Consider the following 20,143-nt stretch of genomic DNA (forward strand, 5'->3'; position numbering starts at 1 on the left):
TACACAGCTTCGAGCCAAAACGGAGGTTATGTGACGTCATGTGAAAAGGGTCTATTTCTTGTACAGCTACTTTATACTTTTACCTTAGTAAAAATATATTAAAGTAGTGATACTATTACTTTAATATAATTTTTGATGACTCAAGATTATCTTTTTTATAAAGGTTACATCCTGCAGCTTTAAGATACCTCGGTCATCTCCACTGTGTTGGCCAGCATCTCCACCAGCGCTCGGACCGAGAGTGACTGCTCCAGGATGAACGTGCATATGGCCAGATCCGGGGGAACATTCTGCAGAGGAAGAGCCACAGGTGAACCACAGGTGACCAGGAAGAGGTTAAGAGCAGCAGCAGAGTGCAGGAAGTTACCTGAGCGTTGGACGTGGTTTCCAGGAAGCAGAGTCGGTTCCCGAAGCCCTCACAGGAAAGACAGAGTTTGATCTGCTGCTCCTTCAGAACGGAGGCGGTGCACTGCAGAACCACCTGGTCATCCTGCACAAAAACACGTTTATTTAGTGCCTTTCTTCGCTCTATATGAGGGGTGTCAAACTCAAGGCCAGGGGGCCAAATCTGGCCCACCAAAGCTTTTCATACGGTCCTCTGGACCAGGGATTCCCAAAGAGCATTAACCCCCTGTGTCTCTTTAAGAAGCTCCTGTTCTTTTCAAATCTCCGCCTTCAGGATCCCAACAATACTCCTCATTATGCTGTTTACAACCGTTCTTACTGTTGGACTGAGAAGTAACATGCATGATGGACTCAGTTACATATAAAATTATATAAAGTTTTAAAATTAATTATTTTCCATAATACTTCCCCGCCTTAAAAATGTTGATCATGGAGGTAAAATTCAGGTGTAATAGCAGCATAAACTGCAAAAACACCAAATCTTACCAAAGTTTTTTGTCTAGTTTCTACTGCAAATATCTCAGTACAATTGAAATAAGACAAAATTAACTTAAAATTGGCTTGTCAGCAAGATATAGAAGTTAGTTTTAAGTCAATAATTCCTTAACATTGACGAAAAATTTCTAGTTCCACTGGTACAATGTTCTACTCCGCCGTTACCTAGCAACCCCAGCCAAGCCCAGCCCGTAACCTAGCAACCCAGTTTTAGTTCCACTGTGAGATTATTTCACTTATAACATGGGAAGAATGCCTTGTTAAAAGTACATTTAAATGCCAGTGTAATTAGTCATTTTCATCAATATTAAGAAATGATTTAATTAAGACAAGATTACATGTCTTGCTGAAAAATTACTTTTGTGTTATTTCAAGTGTATTAAGATATTTACACTAGAAATTAGACAAATAATACTTGGTAAGAAAATAACAGAAAACACCTAAACGAAGTTTAGAATTAAGACTTGGATATGCAATTGAGTCACATTTTCAAAACATGTTACAAAATGTGGATTTGTATTAAACATTGAAAAAGACGGGAACTATACAGTAAATTATTGCAGAAAAACAGATGAAGAAAAAGAAATCAGTAACATATCTGAAACTGCGAGCGGCATTTAGAGAGGATAAAGCAGCTGATAAACTTCAACTGGTTTGTTCAGAAGACTGAAGTGTCCAAAGTCAGTTTTCAATGTCCGGCATACTTTATGTTTCAGATCTCTGGTTCACACCTGAACCAAATACCACCAGCAAGAGAACTGAAACACACAGGACGCCGCTGCTGTAAGCCACAGGAGACGCCAGCAGCTCAAACACTAATACTGACAGTGTGTAATTGTTTCCCTTGTCAATCCCTGGAGATGCCACAGACAGCAATAAACACCCGTCCTGTGAGAAACCAACACCTGACAGGCAGCATTCTCAGCTGCTAACCCTCATCAAAGTGGAAGCATCACCCTACTGTTCCTCTCTGGCTAAACGGCTAAACACTCCTGGACCAAGTCAAGACTTTTTCCCCTTTTATCGAATCATCCTCTCTTACACTTCAAGAGTTTTGGCTAAAACATATTTATTTACTGCTCTCAATACGTCCCCCTTTTTCCCCCAAATGATCTTTTTTGATTCCGCAAACTCTAGTTAGCAATTAATCAATTACTAAATTAGTTGACTGTTATTTCAATAATCAGTTAATCATGATTAATCACAATTAATCATCTTAGCCCTAGTAATTTTACAACCGTACAACCTTAGAAAAGCAGAAGAGGAGCCTCCTGCACAACCAATTACAACCTGGATGGGAAGTCAACAACAAAACACTTGTCTTTTCCAGCAGCCATTGCACAGCCATAAAACCAGCTGGCCAAACCTGCTGGAGCACTGCTTTGGTTGCTAGGTGACAGGGCTGGACTTGGCTGGGGTTGTTAGGTAACCACACAGTTGCATCTGACTTAACAATTGGGAGGATTTGAAGCGGCTTGTTTTCAGCTTATTGCCAAAAAAGGACTGAGTGTTTCTTTGTTTTTCAGCGCTTGACCTGTTTTTAGAAGCAGTAAAGATGCAAAGTGAAGAACAAAAATGTGAATTCTGCACAATAGCTCCCCTTTAAAGTTAAATCCACAGGCAGACAAAGCTGTTTGCAGCTCATAACAGGTTAATACAACTTAATGCCCATCAGTGACCTCATAATATCTGCTTCTCCTTTTCAGCCTAAAGGCCTCTGGAGGTTATTTGGCTGAAGAGCGTCCTCTTCCTTTGAAAGGGCTATCATCTATCTCCTCTCAGCCTAGAAACGTCTCCTTGGTCCTGTCCTCGCATTTCCTGCTATGCACTTCACAAACTGGAGCAATGTGTCCTCTCCGTTTCACTGCAGACATGAGCTACGGCGCTCAACGGTCAAATCAAGAGCTGCTAAAAGCATACAGGAGCCGAGAAAACAGAAATGATTCTACGAAACGTCAAGAAGGGAAGCTGGGGGACAGGAGAAACGTTTTGGTTTGAATTGTTTACATAAGTCAGTGGCAGAGATGGCTACAGCACTCAAAAATTATACTCAAGTAAAAGTAAAAAATAGCTGTTCAAGAAATAAAAAGTAAGAGTAAAAAGTATTTGATAAAAAAGTAATGCTCAAGTACTGAGTAACTGATCAAATTATCAATCATTTCATATTTAAAAATTACATCATTAGATGGGCCAAAATATAAATCTAAGTGGAAATTTTGGTATTTTAAAGGACCAAAATGTAATTCATATATGTAAGAAAAAAATGTCAAAATCAGGCAAAAGAAAAAGCTAAAGAGAATCACATCAGGTTCAAAATATTAAAATCTATTCAAACACATAACCTGTCTAGTCGTTATTTTCATTTTATTCACCTCTGATGGAAACAAAAACAAGTACAAACTGTTGAGTAAAAGTCTAAGTTCAGATCTACTAACTGAACTTTCATATTTAAGTTGTCTGATGAAACGCATTCAAAATCTGGTCAACATGCTAGTGTGTGTTAGCAAACAAACCCTGCTATCTCTCAGCAGCTAAAAGATTGTAGCTATGTGTTAGTCGGGGTCAAAGGTAGAGGAAGGGACAATGTGGCACAGACTCAGACAAACACACCAGTCAGTCTACATGGGGGCAATTAAAGAGCCGAGGATTTACAGCCTTTTGAAATAGACACCTTTGTGTAACCATGTTTGACCGCGCAGACAAGTGGGAATGATGCCCAAAAAAACATGGAGGGGGCAAACAGGCGCGACAAAATCCTCATTCGGGGCAACTGTGGCTCTATGGATAGAGTAGTCGTCTTGTAATCAGAAGGTTGTAGGTTCGATTCCAGCTTCCTCCTGCCACATGTTGATGTGCCCCTGGGCAAGGCATTTAACCCCAAATTGCCTACCGAGCTGCTGCGTACGGGTGAATGTGACTCTAGTGTAAAGTGCTTTGAGTGGTCAAAAATGATTGGATAAAGCGCTATATAAGTTCATTCAATCATCCCATGTTCTCCTACTCATGAAAGCTTTCATAAATGGTGTTTAAAAATCTGCAAACTTTAAGCTGAATGAAAAATCACAGCACAGATGTTGTTAGTTGGCCTGGAAGATGATGACACAGTGCCAGTTTTAATACAGCAGAGTAACTGAAGCCTAATTTACTGTCTGAGAACAGAATCAGAAAAAAAGACTTAATATTATATTAATATAATATATTAATAATATTTGCAGAAGTGGGCAGTAACAGAGTAAATTTGAGATTCTTCAGATATAGGACAAAATGGGTTACAATTTCCTCAACCTTATGTACCATACTCAAATATGACAAATACTGATTTGGAAATGTAAAGATGCTAAGGTGCAGCCTCCCATTTGCAACATTTTTTGAAAATTACATTTTTAATAGACCTTACCCAGAACTTTGTCAACACCATCAGACAAAAGTAAATATGATTATTTTTAATGAAACTATTACAGATGCTTTTACAGACAAATGCTTCTCAAGAAACAAAATATTGAAAACAAGAAACAACATAAAGTCCATCCTGACACAGGACTGACGCAGGTGACGAACTATTGAATAAAAAGAAAACACTGCACTCAACTACGTTTAAATAAATGCTTAAATGTTGTATAGCATACAACACGCCTCTTTTCTTTCCTTGATATTTTTATTTCTTTCCCCTCTTCCACGTCCATAAAACTATGTTTCTGAAAATAAACAGCAATACCTGATGCATGTGAAGATATGCCATAATACATTAAAAATAAAGTAACTTCACTCTTACGTGAGTTTTGTGAACACTATCTGTTAAAAACTGACGGTTGACAAAATGCCAAACTACCTCCATTTATATGACGTTATTCTGAAGGCGGCCATCTTGTAGCTCATCGGTTCCTTGAAATCCTTACAATATACCAAAAATTAAGCATTTATTTAATCAAATTTCATCAAATTTTGTTAATTGTCAGTTATGGTGTTGACACAATATGGTTGTGATGAACAACTTAGGAATAAAACGGAAGAACAAGCTAAAGAACAACATTAGCTTACCAGAGCTACCTAGCCTCATAGCAAAGGAAGATAAAGGTCGTGGGGTCCTCAGGATTTCTGATGCCCCCTAATAATGCCTGATTTTTTTATGCTCTTTTTATGTCTGACGAGTTGGAAGATATATAAAAATAATTAAAATTCAATTCATTGACATTTAAATAATTATTTGAATAATAATTTTCGTATTCCATTAATGGTTTTAAACTATTATAATATATACAGTTCTGCTCCAGGACACAGACACCATCCACCTACTGCATAAAATAAAGAAATATTTTAAGAAATTATATTTTTTGTATATTTTATTCAATTTCTGTGCTTTATCCAGCAGACATATTTTGACCTCTTCTCAAGAATCACCAGTTGCTGCTTTATTTGTTTTGGATATTTAAATATTTAAGCAAATAGCATTCAAATAATATTGGGACAGTTAAATGTTCATTAGAATTTGAGGCTTATTTATTTTGAGAATATGTTCTTACCATTATATTAAGTAAAATGGTCTCAAAACGACAATATTATTGTTTACCTTAACTTATGGAACAATTTATCATCCAGCAAAAATTATTGTGACAAGCTTAGTAAATACTTTTGAAAATCCTGATATTTGTGATTAAAACATCAATTTTTTGATTTTTTTTTTTTTTTTTTTAAAAAAACATTTTTACACAATCATGAAAAATCCAAATTACTTTATGACACAACTGGCAAGAAATATTTAACTCTAATATTTTGAGATGTATCTGTAAGTAAATCCAGGTTAAAAATATTTTCCTTGTTCAGATTTAGGTAATAAAGTAAAATCTCTTTTCATTATGTGGTGCACAGTCTGCGTTTTGGAGAAAAGCAGACGCTGCAGTGGAGGATTTCCCCTCTCTGAGGCCTGTGACGTCACACTGAGGGGGAAACACGGCGGGAAACCGCTGATTTTACAGCTGCGTCCGTCAGGAGGGAATCCCCGTCACGATTCTGCCTCCTTGAACAGTTCCTCTCCTCCACCCACATGCAGAGCGATGTGCTGGTTCCGACTCTTCTTACGCCGGCAGAAAGTTAATCGATGGATCGGGGCGGCTGCCGTCAGCGAGGCTTAATGAGCGAATCGAGCAGAAATCACAAAGGTCGGATGAACGGAGCGGATTCCCAGGCAGTGTTTCAGGCTGACCCAGGTGTTTAGGAACGGTTCGCACCCCTGATATTTATATGACTATGTAACAGGCCTATTGTAGATAGGAAAAAAGTTAACATTTCTGCACATCTCAATTAATATTTTGAGATTAATTGCAGAAATTCTCTACAAAAAGGTGGAAATTTCTGAGTTGTTTTATTTGTGAAAAATCAAAAAATTGTAAACTTTTAAAAACTCAAATTTTCATGATTTTTTTTTTTTGGACAAATTACGGAGTTTGAAAAGTCAAAAATGTGTTTAAAAACTGAAAAATTGAGATGAATTGGAAAAATGTTATAGAAACAAAAACTAATTTCAGTTTCCAAGTGAAGTGCTTTTGACTTTTAGCAATTTGAGTTTGAAAAGTTTCAATTTATCAACTTTTGAATTCAGAAATATCTTTTTTTATTTGTGTGTGTGTGTGTGCGTGTGCAAATTTTCAATTTCTTTCTCAGCTTTTCAAGCTGAGAAATTCACGTTTTTCTCAGGGGTTGGGGGGAGTTGAAAAGTTTTTAGATTAATCTCAATTTCTGAATTTTTAAAATTTTTGACTTATCAAACTCTAGAACATTTCTGATATTATCCATAGTTTATGTAATTGAGTAAATGTAACCAGTTACTACCCAACTCTGATATTTAGAACTGAAAAATGAGGCAGAAAGTGTTTCAGTGCCTCCATTTAAAGATCTACCAGCAGGAACAAGTTGTGTCTGTAAAAACTTTAAATAATAAAGTAAAATAAAAATCTAATTTTAGATGCACAGAAGATAAATCACCCAACTCTACAACTCTGCAACATTTAATTTTAAAGCCTCTGCTTTTGTTGCAGATTCTTCTTCTCATGCGATATTATCTTATTATCTCTCTGTCGCCTCTTTTTCTCACACGCCGCTCCCCCTTCTTCTTCTTCTGCTCCTATTTTAGCCGCCTGCACCTGTCACTATCACGTTTCCTCCTTCTGCTGACCAGCGGATGCTCCGAGGTCTCAGATGATGAAGAGCAGCTAACAGAGAGTCGCTCACGTCACTGAGAAAATTAGGACAACAAGCTGGTAAAGAAAATATCCACCAAAAGGAGGAAAAAAATCATTAAACTTGTGGCTAAAAAATATACCTCTGTCAAAGTTTTTACAAAACCTTCCTTTGAATCAGAACAAAATCATGAATAATTAATTTTAATAGCATAAATTTTCACTAAAATTTAAGGTTGTATTGAGCGTTGCCTTCGCCTGTGCTACAAACTGCCAAACATCAAAGATTAAACAACCGCTTGCCCTTTAAAAGGCGGCGATGTGAGCAGACTGCAGCAAAGCAAAGCAAAGTCCAGGCATAAATAAATCATTCCAGCTGGCGTTAATCCAGTTCTTTAAAAAAGATTCAAAGCAGTCTGCTGACCTGAAGGCTCCAGTTAGGAGCAAAAGATAAAAGGGATTTATTTCAACTCGCATGAAAACAAAGACACCGTTTAAGAACAAAAACACACATATTTGGTTCTGTCACAATAAATAATTTGCTGGGTAATAATATTGTTATTTGGAGACTATTTTCAAATAATGTGTCGATAATGGGATTATAATGCATGTTTTGTCCTCTCAGAGATGAATAAACTTTAATTTTTAAATAAAAATTAACACTGGAATAGGAAGATAACTTAAATATCCAAAATAAAACACAAAAACCGAAACCATGAATAAAAATATTAATCATCAGAATGGAAATTATGGAGATCCTTTTAATTTATCAAGCAATTAATTTGTCAAAGCAACAGGCTTATACATGCTTTTATTATTCTTTTAAATAATTAAAACTAAATTTGGTCTATTGTGAAAATAAAAGTTGACCTTTGGAAAAGTTAGCATTGTGTTAGCATTAAAGTTTCTCCGTTGTTGCGCCTGTTCTCTGCGCCTGTACTGCTGATTATATTCAGCAGTAATCTGTCCTGGATGACACCCAGGTGCTAATCCACCTCCTTTGCTTTTGCCGCTCCTCTTTAAATCTCGATCTGATCGATGGAAGAAATGATCTGAACTTCTTCCTTCTCTCTCTGCTCTGAAACCTTTTCAACAGCTCTGGGATTTTGGGGTCGTAGTCCAGATATTACGTGAGGTTTTGAAATACTAACTTGTTGCCACGGTTATGCATGTAACAACTGTCTAAAAGCAAAAAGGAGATTAAAAAAAATCCTTCTAGCCACACAGAATCCAGAAATCAGAGGCAATAACCGTCCAAATATTCAACATGTCAACCAAAAAAGAAAAATAACATCAGAGATGCTCCAACATGCTACCACCATTAGCGACACAACTTTATGCTAAAAAATATGTAGCCTGTTAGCAGTTTCTGGATTTATCTCAACAGAAACCAAGATTTTATTAAATGACATGCAACACACAAAACATAGTGTACACATTACAGTTTAGGACAGTTTTATTACTTCTTGTAATAAAAACTTAGTCCCTCATGAAAGGCTGAAGCAGAAACATGAAGCTGAAACATCCCGACTGATTCCAGCAGCAGAATTAAAGGGGAAAACGTACAAATATCTACAAATATGCTGAAATGAGTCACATGTACATTCTAATGTATTTACTTTTTATTTGTTTTCCTCAAATAAATTAGCTTTTCACACAAATTTTGCAAGATAAATACAGCAGAACAAATAGAAAAATGTTTTTTACTTTCCAATTGTTTTTAAAGCAAAAAAATACAATGTAATAAACCTATTTGTTAAAAAAAATTATATATAACATAATATAATAAACTTAGTTGTTGTGAACAGTGCTGTGCTGCTTTTTATTTGAAAATATTAATGAAAGTTTAAAGGTCAACCAGATTGCCAAAATCTAACAGAATTGGTGTCAATTGTTTGTGCTGCGTTTGTGCAGAAAAAGTTTGATTTGTGCCCCTAACATTTTAAAAATACAAATCAAAGTTTCTAGAGGTCATCAGAGCTCAACCAACCCCCGTCACATTTACAGAATCAAGACAAATCTGGTGTCAATCAACTCGGCTACATTTGTGCAGCAGAAAATGTGTTTGTGCTGCTTTTGCTTTGAAGGTATTGATGACGACCTCTGGAGACTTTTTTTTATTAAAATGTTTAAAATGACAGAAGCACAAACAAAACCTTTGCTGTAGATCTGACACCAATTCTGTTAGATTCGGGTAATATGGGAGGGCTGGTTGACCTTTTGACCTTTAACTTCCTGTAATATCTTCAAAGCAAAGGCAGCACAAACAAAACATTTTGCTGAACAAACGCAGTCGAGTTGAATGTTGAAAATTTTGTCTGATTTGAAGAAAATGGGGGCTTAGTTGACCTTTCATGACCTCTGAAAACATTTATTAATATCTTTAAAATGACAGAAGCACAAACAAATTTTTGCTGCACAAATGTTTGTTCCTACCGTGCAACGGCCTAAAAGCCTTCTCCTAACCAGGGTTGAAACGATTAATTGTACTAATCATAATTAATCAATTATTAAAGTAATTGTCAACTAATTTAACTATTGATCTTCAAAAAAGGCCATTTGTTAATAAAACATTTTGTTCCCAGCAGTAATTAAGGAGAAACTTTATCTAAAAAAATAAATACATTTTGCATTTAAGATAAAAAACAAAAAACTTTCTGCCAGATACGTTCAACCCAAAACTGATCGGAAGGCAGTTTTAGCTTGACTGACACCAACTCTGCCTAATTTGAAGGAACTGGGGGGGTTAGCTGACCTTTCCTGACCTCTGGGAACATTTAATAATATCTTTAAAATGGTAGCAGCACCAATTTTTGTTACATTTGAAGAAGGAACGTCACCCAGTCTAAGTTTAGCTGTGGAAAGTCGGGTCTAAATAAGGGATAAAGCCAGACGGATCTCTAGTTACTCGACTAATTATTGAATTAATAGAGATAAAACTGGAAAAGAATAACAGATTACTGCAGGATTCAACAGCTGCAGCCTTAAAGATCACACACAACATAACAGCTAGGTCATTTTAACTGCTCTTCTCACACACATGCACAAAGTGTGCTGAACACCTGTTTATTGTGTAAACTTCAGGCAGACTAACAGCTGCAGCAGATCTGCGTTCCTGACCCGATCCGGATGTGTTCATCTCCTCGGATCAGCACTTCTAAAGCCAATGCTTTACGTCCGTCTGCGTACTTTAACCTTCGCCATCATCTGACATCATGACAAACCAAAACCTCCGACTATAAATAATAATAAAACCGTCGACACTGTTTGAGTTTTCTGCTAATTTTAGTTCTGGTGTTACAGAAAAAGAGAAATGCAACAACTCCTTCCTCCACATGGCAACATTGGGCGACGTTTGGTTTCAACATGGAGGTGACATCTTCAACTTTGGTAAAATGGTGACAGTTTTGGTAGAAAAGAGCTCCATACTTAGTGCCATGCCCTGGTTAGTTCGCTTTAACTGAACTCTAGCTCGTTTAATTAGAAAGTCTGGTTTGTTTACAACTGATTCGAACCAAGAAAGCTAACCTCCTACAAACCTCGATCTCGGTTTGGTGGAGATGAACTCTGGTGCAGTTCGAATGCGTTTGTGAACGCTCCAAAAGCAGGAAGTGGACTACAGCGCAGGGCATTCTGGGTAAATATAACCAAAACAAACATGCTAACTAGCACTAGCGCTGAAAATGGTTTGTGGTCTTTTACCCAAACCAAATGGAATCTGACGCTATTCCATTTTTATTTACATTTTACGCTCAGTGTCTTCTTTGAGGTTCTCATGTCGTTTCCTTCAGTAGTTCTTGGAACAGCGCCCCCAGTTTTGAGGAGGGGGACAGGTTTTTCCATTAGTTTGGTTTTTTGGTAGCTGAACCCTCATTGGTATGGCAAATAAAAATTTATCCACTAATAATAAAACACTTGTCTTCAAATGTTTAGTGTATTGTGTGACTCCTGTAATATCATCACTGCTAAGCTAGCAACAGGGCTCAGTAGGAATTAGCTGCCCGGTATTGATCACGTTAATTTGCCACAGAAACACATCGCTATGTACGCGCACACCACGTTTCCCAAAGGACGCCGACAAGTAGGTCATCAACTCCTCTGGTTTTTCCCTCCAGATCGAGTGCAGTTATAGTGGCTAGCTAAAAAAAGACTCTGCTGTTATGGGCTGCAGCTCGAATGTCCCCTTAAACTCACTCACCGGCGTGATTTACACGGCAAATGTAAAGAAGTGACACAGCAGAGCAGTGAAAAGTCAGGCTGTTGGTGGAGAAATGTGCATAGAAATCCTGCTCAACATGTGGAGGACACACTTGTGTTTCTGTGAGTCACAGCCCTTGACTATTTTAGGAGAACAGAGCTAATAAAAACAGCTCACTGTTTACAGGAGAGGAGTGTGAAGCTGCAGGAAAAGTTTATTTTATTTACACACATCTTAAAACCAGCACCTGGATTTTAAGGAGTTAATTTTGATTAATTACAGAGATTTTAACGCATTAAAAATGTGAGCGTAATTAATCACATTTATTATAAAAGTTCCAGGTGGAACCTTTGTGTTCACTCGTTTCTGGTACGCCCATAAATCTGACGCACAAGCTACATCCACAAACAACAACGGACGACAGAGCCTCTTCTCTCGACTCATATTTAGATGCTAATATAAGCGTCTAAAGAAGCTCCTGCAACACTGAAAAACTGAACTTTGCACCAATTTGATGATTCAATCACCTAAAAAAACATTTTAAAGACAAATGCTTACAATTCACTTATTGTAAATAGTTTGTTTTTAGTGCTCATATACTCATGCACATTTTGTACAATTCTTTTAAATTACCCTATTTAGATCAAAATACAATATTTTTGAAAACAGCAGAGTATTTATATTGAAATTTTACCAAATCGGTCCTGGAGGGCCGGCATCCTGCACGTTTTAGTTCTCTCCCTGGTGATAGTAACAACCTTTTCAGCATGTCAGTGTTCTTCTTGGGCCTCTAACAAGCCATCATTGGATCCAGGTGCGTTAAACCAGGGAGAGAACTAAAACATGCAGGATGCTGGCCCTCCAGGACCGACTTTGGGCACCACTGCTATACCGCATGTTATTTACTCTGTTTATATGTATATTCTATTTTATTATTTTGTGTGGATATATGTATTTTGATTGGTGCTGTTGTATCAGAATATCCCCAATAAAATGAATTTCTATTTGATTTTTTATTAAGTTTTAAAACTGTGCACAATTTTTTTAAATTAACTTCACATTTTTATTTTCACTCTTTTGTAGCCATTAACAATAAATCTTGATAAAGTAGTTTGTGTCCAAAACTCAAAAATGAAAATAATAAAACAATACAGTTGATAATAAAAAGAAGAATTAAATATTAGTGATAAAGTTAAATTGATGAAAATGATAAATATTAATTTATGTCACACTGATCAATCAAATAAATTGTGAAAGTTTTTTATGCAATATTTGGCACATTAACATCTTTATCAAGTCATTTATTCATTTCTATATTTATGGCCAATTTTGGCAGGATCAGCCCTCCGTATAAATGTGACTTTGCTAAGATTTAATACATCAGTTTACAATAATTAGCTCAACTTCTCTTCCAGAGTGACGTATTTATAAACTCTAATAATTTCTCTGATTTTTTATCAATACGTCTAATCAAACGTAGCGCTGCAGCTGATGATTATTTTAGTAATTGATTATTCTGACAAATAAAAAAGATCTGGCACATTCTGCAAGTTTTTATTTAATCACTTAAACCTTTTTGTATAATATTAAAAATACATTTAAAAATGTAAAAAAATAAAATAATTTTTTTATTTCCAATTTATTTTTATTTATATCATTTGTTGCAAACGATGCATCTGCAGTTAAAAAAATACTTCACATAACTTGTAGTTTATTATTTGATTAATCAAGTCATTATTTAATAGCAAAAGGTGATTAATATGAGATTTTTTTAAGGAATTTGAAACAGGTGAAGCTAAAACTACAACTACAGGAGTTCTGGTGAAAATATATTTATAGAAAAAGAGAAAATGTTATCACAAATCCAAAATGTATATATTTTTTGTTCAGTTTAGGCTCAATTTCTGCTCTGATTATGTTGCCTTTTTAAGTCTCTATGCTCCAGTTAGTGATTATTTGATCACTAAATTAAAAGTTAGTAGATTAATCTCATCATTTCAGCCCTGAACATTTATTTAACTGCAGAAAAGTAAAATAATTGTTGAAAATGTCAGTTTGAATTGACTCAGATCTGCATCATGATTCACGATGAGTCAGCAAGTTGGTAAAATATGTCTTTAAAAACAAAGCTTTACTCTAAACATCTGCAAACAAACAGCAGCAGAAGAAACAGGAAATGTTAATCCAGCTTTCAGGCAGATTTCCACTAAGGGAAAAGAAAAGTAAAGGAATAAAAAACAGATAAAGTAATTTATTTACGTCACTACAATAGAGCCCAGTTATACCAGTACAAATCTGACAGATCTATTAGATTATAGCCTTGAAAAGCATCATTTTGGTTTTGGCTAGCAGTGGTTAGCGCTGCTGCCTGGCAGTAAGAACGTTGCAGGCCTGAAGGCGTCTCGATGCATGGAGTTCACACGGTTTCCAGACAAGGAGAGGAGCAGCTCGCCCTGCGCCTGGACGAGTGTGGAGTTAAACTGGGGTGTCAGGGATAGTTTTACAAGCTAGCTGGTCCCAGTATAAACAGAAAGAGCTGGATCTGCATTCTGTCCACCAAGTCCAGCTCGGTCCCCACAGACACTTCATCAAGCCTGATTTAAAGGGGCAGAAGTGCCTGTATTCTGACGTTTTACAGCATAATTAAGTAAATATGCTACATTTGTTATAATGATGCTACATTTATCAAATATGACTTAAAAGAAATTTTATTTCCTGGTTTGAAATTGAGTTTCTGTCTCTTTAAGAAGAAACCTTCTGAAGCCCTGCCTTCAGGAAGTGATCACAACATGGCTCCTCTTTTAACCCTTTAAAAACTTTTTTCCAGCGTTGCTCTGAGAAGTAGCTCCTCTTTTGAGCTCAGCAGATGATCAGCTCCACCAGGTGTTTGCTAATCGCTGCAGGCTAGTCTGAAGGAGCTGAGAGGGGGAGGAGCTTCGTCCTCGGAGGCGGGGCTAAATTCAACGAGGCGTTTTGTCCAGCTGACTGGTTCCCATGGCGATTAAAGGATATCTCAAACATATATAACCGGATCAAATCAACACTCCAGGTGTGTTATTAATGAGGTAATAACGTTTTTTTAAAAAGAGTCGATTTTACATACTACTGGCCCTTTAAGTACAGGATCTGTATTACTTTAATGACCAGATGTCAAATAAAAACAAGACAAAATTGTTATTTATGCTGTAAACAGAAATGGAGTAGCATCAGGTAGTAGGATTTCTCTGTTGTCTTTAGTAAAAGACAACATTTCTACCGCTAACGCCAAACTGCCGCATTTGTTTTTGTTGCATTTACCCAGAATGCCTTGCGCTGTAGTCCGCTTCCTGCTTTTGGAGCGATCTCGGTTTTCAGGCGGATCATAGTTCGTCTTTTGGTCCGCATCTCCAAACAAACTAGAGTTTGATAAAAGCGGACTAAACAGCGCTTAATGCATCCCAAATGTTTTTCTAATTATTGATAAATTACAATTAATTGCGTGTTTTCGTCCTGCACCCTTCCAGCCACAGAAAGCCTCCGCAGCAGCCCAGCTGTTTCAGATATTTTCGGGGATTCCCCCTCTCCGCCGTGAAGCGACACCTCAACAAAAAGACGCGCCGCTTCAGGGCAGCTGCTCCCTGCAGACTGCTGGGCAGCTCGTTGCTTCTCGCCCCTCCGACAAGCTCCACTTTCCTCTGATATAAATAGATAACGATGCTAACAGATGCACCGGCCGCTGTCTGTCTAACTGCTCAAATCCAACTGTCAGGAATATTCTGGAAGTGATTCTAGAGAAACAAACCAAACATTTGGAGGTGAAGAACAAGATGAAGTGAACGAGGATAGAGATGAGACCCAGGAAGTTAAAAGAGAACAAAGCAGGTCAGATATCTGCTCAAACGACAGCCTTCATGGATTAAAAAGAACCCATTTTCAACAAATTACTCAGAATTTATCAGATTTCAAAAGGCAAAAATTTGCTGCAAAACCTCAGAAATTTTGAGAATAATCTCAGAAATGTTTGAGAGAAACAAGAAATTACTGAGTTTGAAAAGTAAAAAAATGGTAGAAAAATAACTCAATTTTAAGATAGAGGTCAGACATTTTCTTAAAACATGGAGAAAAGTTTGGAATTAATCTAAGAAATTTTGAGATTAAAACAGAACTTTTTTATAATTTGTTTTTATTTCTGAGTATAAAAGACTCAAAAATTGTCAAACATCAAAAAATTTTGATATTTTAACCTTTCTCATTTCTGAGATTTTTCTAAAAAATTCTGTTTTTTTTCTAACCAAATTTTCAACTTTTAACATTAAATAATTTCCAAAGCTTTCCTAGAAAATTTCTGAATTTTCTTTACTTTTTTCTAGAATTCTTTTTTAGATTAATCTAAAAATTTCTTAGACTTTTTAAAACAAATTTCAACTTTTTAAACTCAGAAATTTCCAAGTTTTTTTTTTTTTTTTTTTTTAATTAAATACATAATTTTTTCCCAAGAAAATTTTCAACTTTTCCGGCTCAGAAATTTCAACATTTTTTTTTTTGAAAATCTTTTAGAATAATCTTAAAGTTCCTTCTAGTAAATTTTTGACTTTTCACATTCAGAAGCTTCCTTGTTTCTTCTAGAAATTTTCTGAGATTGATCTTAAAAATATTTTATTTTTTTATCCAGATGTAACTGGATAACTGGACCTGATTCTTCAGCTCGGCTGTAAAAACTCTCCGTGCCGAGAACGCAGAGCGAATCTGCAGCATCATAAATGGAGGATAAATTAAATCGCTGATTTGGGGAAATTAAATGTTTCGTCTCACCGTTCGCAGGAACTGAATCTCCTCTTCTCCCTCTCCTCCTTCTGCCATCTTCCTCTTCCTCTCAGCTCCTCAGGAGGAAACAGAAAAAAATCCCGTCTTATTTCTCCCGGCAGCCGGGTTTCGGATCCGTCCGCCCCCCTCCTCTTCCTCGCTCTTCGCTGTGTGTGTGTGTGTGTGTGTGTGTGTGCTGGAGGACGGCCGGAGTCCTCTGCTCTCTCCGCGATGTGAGAGAGACTGACAGCAGGCGGAGGCTCTTCATCAGAGGAGGAGGAAGAGGAGGAGGGGTTAGGAACCTGGTGGACTCCTCCATCCCATCCCGGGTCGGTCCGGCCCGGTTAAGCGGGTTGCCATGTCTGCAGAAGTGGGCAACTCCCACACACACACACACACACCGCCGCCCCTCCTTCCTGAAGGCTATAAAAGGAAAGAGGAGCGAAGACTCGGCTTTAGAGAGAACAAACGCCGAGAGAGATGGACCAGAACCAGAACCAAGACAGAACCAGGAACCCAAAAGAACCAGGAAGGAAGGAGGAAGGAGGGAGGGAGGGTTTCCAGCATCTCAAATGTGTCAGCTGTTTAAAATCTGGGTTCAGTTCATGAAACTGACCAGTTTAAATTGGCTCTACCAGTTTAGTTCCACCAGTTTAAATGAACTCCAGCAGTTCTGTTCATCATAAGTCCAGTTCAAGGGGACAAACGATGGGTGTGTTTCCAAACTGCAGGATTAATGAGGTGAACAGTAGCTGCTTCCAAGATGGCCGCTTTCCGCTCTGCAAATTTAAAACGACCAAATATAATTTTCCTCTTCTAATTTCTCTTCCAACATATTTTCTGGTTTAAAGCAAAAGTTTTACGTCATCCACTGAAACATTTTCAGGTTTAAACGTTGATCAATAGTTTTTAAGAAAGTTCAAAGTTTTAATCAAGCTGAAATCTGTTGGATTAAAAACCCAATCTGATCCGATCGGGTTTCTGATCTCTGCTGTCTGGATCAGAACCAAAGAAACCAACCAGCCAAACTGCAATGACTTGATATTAAACGTTAAAAACAACTAAAATGTTCATTAGTTTTACTCGGTTGGTAGGCGCAACGCTGTCTAAACATTTTCAGAAATTTAATGATTCATTTAAAATAAAAATGTCAACAATCTTTGACTTTTGACATTTTTCTGAGTTTTGTCAAGAAAATTTTCAACTTTTCAAACTTAAATGTCGACATTTTCCAAGAAATTTTGAAATTAAAATTTTTGAGTTTGAAAAATTTAGAAATTTCAAAGAATTTCAGAGAATAATTTAGCAATTTTTTAAAGCAAATTCTTGACTTTGAAAACTCAGGGATTTCAAACTTTTTTCAAGAAAATTTCTGTCTTTTTTCTAGAAAACTGTTTCACTGTTCAAATTCTGACATTTCCTTTTTTTTCTGAACAACTGAGATTGATCTAAATTTTTTCCAGTTTTTTTTCTAGATTTGTTTTTTAATGTTCAAGTTTTTTTCTACCACTTTTTTACTTTTCAAACTCATAAAATTAAAAAAAATGTTCTAGAAAATTTTAGAGTTTTTTTGTGCAAATGTTTGACTTTTCAAACTCAGGGATTTCCCTTTTTTCTAGAAAACATTTTATATAAATCTACCCCCCCTTCCCCCCTCCATCAAATTTTCGACTTTTCTAACTCTAGGACATTTCTCTTTTTTTCCCCAGAAAATTTTGGAGATTTTTTTTCTAGCAATGTTTTTTTACTTTTCAAACTAAAAAAAAAAATCTTTGTTTTCTAAATAAAACTCTAAGATTTATACTTTGCATTTGGAGTTTTTTCTTGCAAATTTCTGACTTTCCTAACAAAAAACGTTCAATTTTTTTCTACAATTTTTTAAGCAATCTTGTTTACTTTTCAAACTCACAAGTATCCCTTTTTTCTAGAAAATGTATTTCATTAAATTGGATTGAAATTTACTCCGTTTTTTCTACCGATACTCGGAGGTATTTTTCAGCCATTATCGATATTCTTCTCATCTGTTATTTTGCAGCCCCTCTGTCCTCTTGCTTTGCTCATAAGCTCTCCGGTAAGCCTCCGGAGGTAAACATCTAGCATTCGGGCCTTAGACGGCGGTCCTGTCTGGGTCTGGACACACCGAGGACCGGCGCAGCGGCTCCGCATGTCGGCGGCTCGCCCCTCACGCTCTCACCGGGCAGCAGGAACCCACCAACCCGCTTACCTTTCCGGGCTCCATATGCTCTCCATCTCCACCTGCAGCCGCAGAAAGACACGCCTGAGGCGGGGCTGCAACAGCTGCAGCTCGCCGGGGCGCAACGAGCCGAGAGGAGGAGCCGGCCGTGTTGAATTCTGGGAGTTTGAGTCCTGGGGAAACCGGCTGGGATCGCCTTTTCTGCCGACTCACGAGTCACGGCTGCAATTTCACCGCTCCGCCACTGGGGGGCGACAACGTCCCAGATATTTTTACACCCAATCTCAAAACAATGACGTTCGTGTGGTTGTTCCTCGGAATCAATTATAGATATTGATATCCGTGAATGTGTCAAAACTTAAAGAAGCCACGAAAGCGTGATAAAAACTTCAACCGCATTTGCTGCTAATGAAAATAAACCGAGTCAACTTGTGAAACCAGAACAAATGAGGAGCTTTACACAAAGAGATGAAGATTTCAGTCTCTCTTCGGTTGCAGCAGTGTGGAGAAGTGACTTTTTTCTCTTGTCAAACGTCTCATCATCTCTTGTGACCTTAGCTCTTCCTGTTTTAAAGGAATATTGCCTCACATTACAGTAATCTTACTAAAGTGTCGGGAAACACCATGTTTTTTTTTCTTTTTTGTTTCTAAATCTGTAATACTTTCGTGTAATCTGTTGAGCAAATCTAAACGCACAGACTTTGGATGCGTCGTGCGCAGGAGCCGCATGATGTCCGTCAGCTTTTGGCATTCCTTATCACGCACCCTGCGCCTCGCAGCTTCCTGCGGTAAAAGGAGCCACCTCTGCAGACATTAACGTCCCCTGTTAGGTCCGCTCTTCCTCCCGGTGTGACAAAACAAGGATTCCTTTGAGTCTGCCCCGTCCAGCTGCACGGCCCAAACACTACCCGCCCTGTGCGATCTCCTGCTCCCCTCAGGAGCGACTCGATAAAAGGATGAAATCAGGATGATGGACATGTTCAGGAAGCAGGATGCTAACTAGTTTTCAGATCACTACTGTAAAAATCACTCAAGTGCGCATAGAGGAGAAGATAAATACTTTCTGACGTGTATGCGGACATATAATCTACTAACAGCTGTTTAATAATTAATTAGTTTTGGCGCCCCCTGTTTCCCGGCGCCCCTATGCTAACCAGAATACCCAAAAATGGATCTCAAGTAAGAGTAGCAGTACTTCAACTTATTTTTACTGAATTAAAAGCAAAAGGTAGCCAAGAAATTACTCAAGAGTAAAAACGTATTTGATCACATTATCAATTATTTAAAAATTAGATCAGACAGACCAAAATACAAAGTTAAGTGGAAATTTTGGTATTTTAAGAACCAAAATGACAATAATTTATATAAGTAACAAAAAAATGACAAAATCAGGCAAAGATTTTTTTCCAAATCAGTTTCTTTCAATAAAAAAACTTAAACTTTAACAGAAACAGTAGGTGTGCGTCTGTGTCTGATGAAGTTTTGGTTTAAACACCTTTATTTTTCATTCAATGGGTAAAAAGTCCAGAAATTTTACTCAAGAGTAGAAATATTTCTAAAAGCTTTTCTTTTCCAAAAGTTACTCAAGTAAATGTAACTAGTTACTTACCAACTGATGCTAGCATATATTTGTTTAGCTTAGCGTTAGCTTCCACACATATTTTGTGTTTCAGCATTTTAACATTAGCTTCCATAACTGTTTTTTTTTTTGTTTTTATCAGTTTAGAACTTAATTTTTTAAAGTTTATGCTAAATTTGTGTTTAGCGGTTGTCACTTTCTGTAAGTTTAGCACTAGCTTCCACAATTTCTTTTTACATTTTTTTATATGCTTAGTGGTTTAGCATTTGCTTCTGCAATTTTTTAAAACGATTTTAGGGTTAGCTTCCACTGATTTG

The 20,143-nt window shown here is 37.0% G+C and overlaps 1 protein-coding gene and 1 long non-coding RNA gene across 4 annotated transcripts; both read right to left on the reverse strand.

Annotated features, from left to right (window-relative positions):
• Positions 1-150: 150 nt before the first annotated feature.
• LOC106959305 (ryanodine receptor 2-like) lies at positions 151-19,274 on the reverse strand. 3 transcript variants are annotated; one of them, XM_015051794.1, is made up of 4 exons: positions 18,278-19,274; positions 16,063-16,127; positions 368-490; positions 151-290 (listed from the first exon to the last, which is right to left on the reverse strand). In XM_015051794.1, the coding sequence occupies exons 2-4, from the start codon at positions 16,108-16,110 to the stop codon at positions 180-182; spliced, it is 282 nt and encodes a 93-aa protein (XP_014907280.1). In that variant the 5' UTR covers positions 16,111-16,127; positions 18,278-19,274; the 3' UTR covers positions 151-179. The 3 variants fall into 3 exon arrangements, with proteins under 3 accessions (XP_014907280.1, XP_014907279.1, XP_014907278.1); XM_015051793.1 differs by having other exon boundaries at positions 16,063-16,130; XM_015051792.1 differs by lacking the exon at positions 18,278-19,274 and having other exon boundaries at positions 16,063-16,991.
• Positions 6,893-8,437, reverse strand: LOC106959306 (uncharacterized). The gene is made up of 2 exons (XR_001427317.1): positions 7,944-8,437; positions 6,893-7,129 (listed from the first exon to the last, which is right to left on the reverse strand). It is a non-coding gene; the product is annotated as an uncharacterized LOC106959306 (long non-coding RNA).
• Positions 19,275-20,143: the final 869 nt, after the last annotated feature.

This window comes from Poecilia latipinna, unplaced genomic scaffold (assembly GCF_001443285.1).
Source record: "Poecilia latipinna isolate Pla-1442-1.1 unplaced genomic scaffold, P_latipinna-1.0 Scaffold1067, whole genome shotgun sequence".
In the NCBI taxonomy this organism is placed as follows: Eukaryota; Metazoa; Chordata; class Actinopteri; order Cyprinodontiformes; family Poeciliidae; genus Poecilia; species Poecilia latipinna.